Source organism: Habropoda laboriosa, unplaced genomic scaffold (genome assembly GCF_001263275.1).
Source record: "Habropoda laboriosa isolate 0110345459 unplaced genomic scaffold, ASM126327v1 scaffold204, whole genome shotgun sequence".
In the NCBI taxonomy this organism is placed as follows: domain Eukaryota; kingdom Metazoa; phylum Arthropoda; class Insecta; order Hymenoptera; family Apidae; genus Habropoda; species Habropoda laboriosa.
Genome location: NW_017100385.1, coordinates 613,678 through 622,240, shown reverse-complemented (window position 1 = coordinate 622,240; position 8,563 = coordinate 613,678). Strand labels below are relative to the sequence as shown.

The window sequence follows — 8,563 nt, the reverse complement described above, 5'->3', positions numbered from 1 at the left end:
CGATTTAATCAACATCACCGACATTGTGCACAAGCAAAACAGGAAATAAACGTAACGATCCTCTTGAAAGTGTTACAAAGCGCAGAGTCAATCGTCGATCGACGTACAAAAGATAAATAGAGTTTCTTACAATACATGAAACATGTACAAACACATATGTAATTCCGGTAAAAAATTCAGAATTACTTTCCAAAGTATGTAAAAAGGCTTTTAAAAATTTCTTTTTAATAATAAAGTATTTTTCAAGTATTTTTTTTGAATATTGAAAAAAATTCATATTCAGCTGGTAGGAAAATTAGGAAACAATTCGATATTGATACGTGGGACGAGTGATTCAAAATTTTTCATCGAAATAGCACGTTTCTCCTGGATGGACATCGTCGCGAGGACGTCTTATCTCTTCCTTTCTCCCCGGAGTGAATTTTCCTCGAGTTAGCACCGAAATGAAAACTGATCAAGCTGTCACAGATCGACAAGTGGAGGAGCGCTGAGTTTAATCGATCACAAGCTGCCGGAACGATCCGTCCAGTCCGAACAAATCGTCGAAATTCTTTGGCTTTCCGGGTCGGAGCGACTCGTTCGTTTTTACGGACTCCTGCTCGGAGAACCATGGACCATATTCTTCCAGTTTCTTGATCCAGGTTTCTGAGGGAGAAGAAATTATGAGTTTTCATTCAGTTGGGTGAATTTTGATAAATCTAATAAAAGAGTGTGATATTTTATACGCTGAAAATTGTGCAAGATGTTGAAACGTTGTAACAAGAACGAAGGAAAAATTTCAAATTAAAATCGTTAGACGAATGATGGACGATTAAACATCGGAAAATAAGAATTCAAAAATTCGTAATTTCGGACTAAGGGAAAAAGAAGAAAAATGAAATTGAAAGAGGTAGAAAATATTTAGTGAAATGTACGAATGTGATGTTAGAATTGATAGAATTTACGGGGGAAAATGGAGAAAATGACAGTGGGAAATATGAATTCTAAAGTGTTTGCAATTTTTATACACGATTGAAGAGTGTGTCTGAATTGCAACTTTTTCTTCTGAAATTTTCTTAGAAATCGATAGATATTAGGGAAGTGTTAACTGAAATGTGAGAAAATCTGTCCCGGAGACGGTGAAGCGAGCACCTTGAAGCCGGACCCAGCGCGCTCGGTGGGGACGACTCGCCCCTTTGGGTTTTTCCCTGGGCCTGTTCGCGTAGGAGTGGACAGGGATCGGCAGGACGACGCGTTCACACTCTTCACGAGACCGTCGAACACGTACTTTTTGCGAACGACGCTCAGACAACGCGAGAATAGTCTTCGTGTAAAATACACTGCTGCGAGAAGGTAGAAACGTTTAATTAATTTTACGCCCACCCTACAACGCGTACTTTTTGCGAACGACGCTCAGACAACGCGAGAATAGTCTTCGTGTAAAATACACTGCTGCGAGAACGTAGAAACGTTTAATTAATTTTACGCCCACCCTATTCCGAATTAGGGTACTTTCTGACAGAAATATGAAATTTTTTTTAAGTACAGTATATAATATATACAGAATTAAGAAAATTATTTGCAATTAAGTGTAGGGTACAGGTGCACTATGGCACGGGTGCAGCTGACACGGGCAGAGACCAAGGACCCAGCGTTTGTTTGCCCGGGGAACCACCGAACGCTGGGCCGAACCAGAATGTATGCATATGTATATGTATGAGATATTTGTGAAACAATAATAAAAGAGTGACGGCTCTGGCCGAGGACGGCCAGTCGTGAGCGACCCTTTAAGAAAATTCGAGGGCGCCGTGACGCGCCGTCGAGACGGCATTCTCGACGTAATAGGAGTAGGTGATATCGGGCCCGAAGACTATGACGCCACGAGCATCGTCAACCAACCCTCGAGGCCCTTGGCGACGCACATTTGGGAACGGCGGGAAAAAGAGAGTCGTACGGTGACGATCTAAGCAAGTTAACCCACACCATAGTCCATAAATCCATTTCTCAATTCTCCTTACATTCCCATACGCCCTACATAAGAACATTGTTAAACAACTTTTCTATTTTACACACCATGAATAGCCTGAATGGGTCCAGCGTCGCCGCCATATTCAGTCGGTAAGATCTCCTTAGGAATATACTCGTACAAAGTCTTGAAGTCGCTGTGCATGAAGATTCTGTTGCGAATCTTCTCTTTGAGAAACGGTTTCACGAAATTGACGATAGTGTCGACCAATGGGCTGACATTCACCACGTGCACCTCCTTCAACTTCACCGGATAAGCCTCTTGCACGCAGACGAGGAACTTCTTCACGATGGACGGCGTGAACTTGGCGAAATGAGCAGGCGTCGCGACGCTCGCGTCCAGGATGTAAACGTCCCCCGCTACACCGGTTAATTCTTCTTTGAGGCGTACGTCACCGATCATCAGAACCAGTTTCATCGCTTCAGCCACATTTGGAGTCGGGAGATCCTTGTTGATGCCCCGCATCACGATCACACGGCGGCCATTTTTAGTCAGACCTGGCAGTGGAGGTATTTGACTGGAAGGATAAGTATCGTGCAAATTACAGCGAGGCAAATTGGAAGGAAATTTGGGAAAAATTTAGAAGAGACTTGTGGAAAATTTGTACGAAGAGTTGGAGAGGATTTCGAAATTGACGATGTTGAAAAGTTTGAGAAGAAATTTGTACTGACCGAGGAAGAATAGTAACAGAGCAAATGGAAAAGAAAATTTAGGAATAAAGGTAGACAATTTTAGCAGGGAAAATTGAGAAGGAATTGGTAAAAAATATGAACATTGTGTAAAATTACGAAACTGCAAAAATTATGTTATTTATATTTACTTTCTTTAGATGGTGGATAAAATCAGTGCAAAGATGATTTTACGTTAGTTGTTCTTTTCTTCTCTGCTGAAAAATTATCTAACGAAGCTTCAAACGACCTATGTTTATATGACATTTTTTTCTCACTTATACCCATAGAACATACTGACAAAGTTTGACAAAGTTTGACCAAAAAAATTGGGACACCCGGTATATTTCTATTAACGAAATATTGCTGTATTTGACAATTCAAGAGAAGAAAACTGAAGCAAAGTTAACAGTAATGTTACACATAGAATTCCTGATAATATTCTTTCATAATAACCCTTCGAAATGAACTTCTAAACTCGCCCAATTGATCAATTAATACTTTCTTGCAACACGCTCTTGAATTTCAGTCAACCTTCCTCTTCCTTCAAACGAACAAAAAGTGTAACGAAGCGAATAATCAAGCCAATCTGACTCGACTAATTTCCCTCATTCCCTCCGGAGACACATTCGAAAGCCACGGGAAGAACACCATCATTTTTTCGTCCCCGCGAAAATAGAACTTAATGCCGAATAGTCGGAGTTTATTAAAACGAGCGGGAACTTTTCTCGTTACGCTATGTAAATTTGCCTCAGAAAGTTTCTCGCTTGGCTTGCGGTTCGTGTCAATGGTGTCGCGAAAATTACTCGTGCCGGACGAATTAGGAAATTTTCGATTTCAGAGACGCGACAGGGCTACCTGAAATGTTACTATTTACATACAATCACAGGAGTATCCTTCCATTAAAATCCTCCATCTTACGTTTATGTTTCCCCCGTTTATGTTTCGTTTCGAACAGAATCGATCAGATAAAAAAGAATTAATACAATTACATAGAAATAAATACAAATTTTACTTTGCCCGGGAATGTTTTCAAGAACGAGAAGAAAAACGTACATAATTTTGGTGACTTCTCTGAGTTCAGGTCTGGTGATGTCACGGTTGCAAAAGAACTCCGGGATCGCGGTCCTCATTGTAAAATACATGTCGAGCTTCTTTTTACATTTTTCCAAGGAGAACTTGCAGCCACGCAGGAACGTCATTAGCCTGTGATCGTCTGGAATGGAGGAAAAAAAGAGACCCAAGTACAGGAGCAAGGAACGTCGAAAGCTGGTAAACAATCGTGAGAATGAAAAATGGAAATTCACCGAGCGATCTCGTTAATCTTATTTGCGAAATTAAGAACACGTTTTGATGTTCGGACAAACAACACGATTTTGTCATTTTTATATTGCACCGTGATTTTTTTGAATTGTTTTTATCCTTAACACAAGTCGGGGATATTTTCGTCACGTTTCATTTTTTGCACTTCCTCGGAATTTTATTTCTGTATTTCATAGTTTTGAAAATAAATGAAAACACGAACAATTCGCTGTGATACTTTTAATTTGCGGAACAAGATTTTTCAGAGAAGGAAGAAAGTTACTTTATCTTATTTGAACTGTACTTTAAGACATCCTATGTAGAGGGACGAAACTTTTCAAAAGATTAAAAGCACTTTAAAATTCGGAATACCGTGGAATACGAATGTTTCCATATTCTTCCTTTTTACTTCATATTTCTTTACACTGACTAAACGTTTAAATGTCACAGCTATGAAATTACCATTTTTTGCAGGATTAATTCTTTCAGAAGAAACGAGATAAACAAGTCACCATAAGTCATAAACGAGTTGCTGTGACAAAGAACTTATGCAAAACGTGTAATATCCAGATATAATATTTTCTCGAATAATTTGCCATTTTTATTGTTACTTTTTACTGTGCCTAATAATTGTGATTGAAAAAGAATTTAATTAGCGAACTATGGAATCGATTTTCACTCGATTGTTATCTCTCTTCGTCGTTTAACGGTAATAACTAAATTTTCCAGGAATAATTCATCATTAAGCAAATATCATTCAATTATTCGTTTGCTGAAGAAATGTTAAGGAAACGTTGAAACATGTAAATTTGTTAGATTTAACGAGGAATATCGATCGCGGTGCAATTACCATCAAACTGAGGTAAATGTGGTTGCTTCGACAGCCACTCCTTGATGATTTCCACGTCTTTATCGCGTGTCGTCACATTTTCGTTCAGCTCCACGCGAATCTGCTTTGACATCTCCTCTGATGGTTGAATCAGCAACATCTGGAATCATTCCAACCAAAATTCGTAAGTTTAACTTATGAAGGAAATCCTGAGATACAATTTAGTAAGTGTCCTTGAAAAATTCTTCTTTCATTTTAATTAAAATTAAGAATTCCAAATTAAGAATTAAGAACTACGTTTAAAATTTCTAATATTTTAATAAAAATTCTTTTGAAAATCCTTCATTTTGTTTAACTTGCGAAAAAGATCCTGAAATACAGTTCTAAATTCTTGAAAAATTTTAATATGATTTCAGTCAATTTCTATCAAATTTAAAAATTTGCTTTGAATTAATTCTTAAAAAATAATGAAACTTAGCATTTCTGTTACTTTCTAGTCGTTTCTATCAACGAACAGCATATTTTTAAATCTAGAAGGAAAGTATTAGAAATTAGCGTGGTTGAAGGTTTATATAAATTTTAAATAAATACACTAATTGAAGGGAAAATGATGTTCCAATTAACATCAAAATCACAGACACCATGGTAAAAAATAATTAGTGCTGATTGCAGAATAATGTTTGTAATTTACTATTAATAAAATTCATATCGTATAAATATACAGTCATTCGAGTATTCATTCAAATGCCATCACATTGCGTTTGCAAAACTATCGATCTTTTCCACATACTTTTTATTCTTGAGAAGCTAATTTATGACAGGTAATAAGTCAAATGTAACTCGATGGGACATCGTATAGCAATCTTAAGTATGTTAATTATGACGTCCAACGCAGTCTTGCATGTGTAATGACTACTTGCGCAATTAATTGGAAAATACATTGTTTCCTGCATTATCGTAGCTGCTCAATATTCAGTAAATAATCGAGAAAAGATCATTTTTCTTCCTAAGATTTATTAAAATCTTCGTCACAATTGCAAACCTAAATTTTTTAAAATTTATTGAAATTTTATTCCATCAGATTAGATTAAAATCCAATTAAAGTGAGAATTAAAACGAAATTTTCATAAACTTGTCAAATGTAAAAAATATTGTAATTTGTAAAGGTACTTTTTATGTAAATTAAATTAAAGCGAGAGTTAAGCCGAATTTTTACTAACTTGTTAAAAATAAAAAAAGATTAGGTAAGAAAGCTTTAGGTATTCTTTATACAAATTTAATATCACACGCGTTAGTAAAATTTACGAATTTCAATTTTTCGATGTCACCGTTCAGATGAAATTTATAGAAATAAATTTTTTACAGTCCCATTTCACGACGTAACACGGAAGAAAATTTCGTAGAAGGGGATTTTACGCGCGCGTTTCCCATGCCGCACAGAGTTCTCGTTCGCAAATAGAAATTTCTCAGTCGCGAATTTCGCCGACGTGAAATTCTACGTCGACAACGTAAGTAAATTACTCGCTTATACATTTCGCACGAATAAAATTTATAAACGAAAATTCTGCTGCCGCTAGATTTCGTAAGTGTACCCGTTGTTACCGAAAATTACATCAACAGGGCTAAAACCTCCACGTACATGTAAATGTATTTCAGAGAGACAAATTTGCAGTACGCGTTTTACACGAGCAGGATTCATAAACGAGAATTGCACGGAAGTGCCATAAGTTGTAGAAAATTGTGCATCACGAATGCGTACACACACATCTCGTGTGAGAACGTTTCGTCGATAAAGATGTTTCACGTGTAAAAAGATTACATTTCGCGCAAACCAAAACAACACGAAAATAAAACTAAAAATTCTCTGTAAAGAGTCATTTATATCATGCTTCAAATAGCATTCAGAAAATTGTATCAAATCTCGTTCTACTTAAAAATTACATTCATCAGATATCTACACACTTTGATCACACTTAAGAGAAACACTGTCCAGAAATTATTCGAATCTGAATTAGGTATAAATTGAATTGAGAAGAAATTTTCAAGGACTGCGTTGAAATCTTGGTAAAAATAAACTGCGCTGACCCAATGACCATTTCCATGAAACTGTTACAAGTTGGCGTATTACTCGTTACACAGAAATTCTGAAAGGCACACGTTAACATTGTGTCACCTAAAAACCTTCATCAAAGTCCTGTGTAATCTCGTAGTTGACGCAAATATCACGGTTGACATCGAAACGAGGAGGAAATCACCGTTCAGTTCGACGGTGGATAATAAGCGCGATACTTGTTGCAATGTTGCACATGCAACGGGCAATGCGCACTGTAACAGGTTACGCAAATACTCGAGATACACATCGTTCTTTTGTGAGAAATTAATGCTGACCAGAAGCGGCTTGCCCAACGTTAAACTTTCTCCAGCTCGTCACGGCTGACCGAGAGGAATCCGTGTTTCACTTTTCCTCCTGGGAAAAGTAATCGATGGCGTCGCGCGTTCTCCGCTATTTCTTCTTCTTCTTTCTTCGCGTTACTCTCGCTTAATTCTGAATTATCACCCGTGTGTAATCTCTACTTACTCTTTACCTAGTGAGTAACGTGACTGATCATTTCGTAGACGCACAGAATGTACCGATCCTCTTTCTTTACTACGGAAGGTGTTCATTTTGGTCTCGGAGATTGGGAATATACACCGGGTGTCCCAATTTTTTTCGATCAATTCCTCGATCGATTCGAAACTTCGTCGGTGTATTCTATGGGTATATGTAAGAGAAAAATGTTATATAAACATGGGTCCTTTGAAGGTTTATTAATGAGTTACAACGATAATACGAAATAGGAAGAAAATGGTAACGGATGTGAGGTTACGATACGAAATAGGAGTAGATCAGGGATATTACATCTAGCCTGTTTGTGAGATCTGTGTTTACGATCTGAGGTTGTTTAAGGTGTTGAATGTAAATTTTGCCAGTGCTATTTTGGTCTTGTATCGCAGTGAGCACCAGTTTGTTGTCATTCCTTTCGTATTTCGTATTTTTGCTGTAACTTTCTGACGAAGCTTCAAACGACCTACATACATATGTTTATACACTTTTCTCTTGCTTATACTCACAGAAGATACTGACAAAGTTTTATCGGAATAAATTAGGTTTATCGGACAAAAATTAGTACAGCATTAACTTACAGAGTGTTTGTGCCTTTGATTTCAAAGGATATACTAATGAATAATGATACGAATCTCTGATTTTATGGATGTACAGAGTACAGTAATTTTTCTTATGAACAAACATAATTTCGAACGAGTGGCAAAATGGATTAAGTAAATATAGGTTAAGTAACTGGTTTTAGAAAACTCAGGAAATTGAAGATTTTTATAGAAACCAGCAACTCGAAGAAAATGTACAACGATTCCGGATATTATGTAAATTTTCTTTGATTGAGAGTTCAAAGAGGACTTTTTTTTGCTAGAATCATAGATTGATAGTAGTTCAGCAAGGTTTGATAATTGCAGGTTGAAGATCGATAATATGCATATGAAAACTTGATAAAAAGTGTTCAGCAGAAATTGTTGGCAATAATGTTTAACAACCTGTAAGACTGAATTGAGATGTTGGTACATTGTGAGTGCAGAAAAAAGTAACTATAATTTGTTTCTACTTAGTACAATATGACGCTATTTTCCATTTCTAATAGTCTCTTCGAACAGGAATACAAATATATTATATAAAATAATTATTTAACAAAAATGAAATGAAAAAGT

At 36.6% G+C, this 8,563-nt stretch overlaps 1 protein-coding gene across 1 annotated transcript in view; it reads right to left on the bottom strand.

Moving 5' to 3' along the window:
* Positions 1-288: 288 nt before the first annotated feature.
* The window catches only part of LOC108575027 (alpha-tocopherol transfer protein-like), a 12,149-nt gene continuing 3,874 nt past the window's right edge, over positions 289-8,563 (bottom strand). The window contains exons 2-5 of the mRNA XM_017937723.1: positions 4,826-4,964; positions 3,730-3,889; positions 2,053-2,522; positions 289-645 (exon numbers count right to left, since the gene is read on the bottom strand). Coding sequence (XP_017793212.1) covers positions 494-645; positions 2,053-2,522; positions 3,730-3,889; positions 4,826-4,964 — 921 coding nt within the window. The 3' untranslated portion in view covers positions 289-493. The remainder of the gene's footprint in view (positions 646-2,052; positions 2,523-3,729; positions 3,890-4,825; positions 4,965-8,563) is intronic.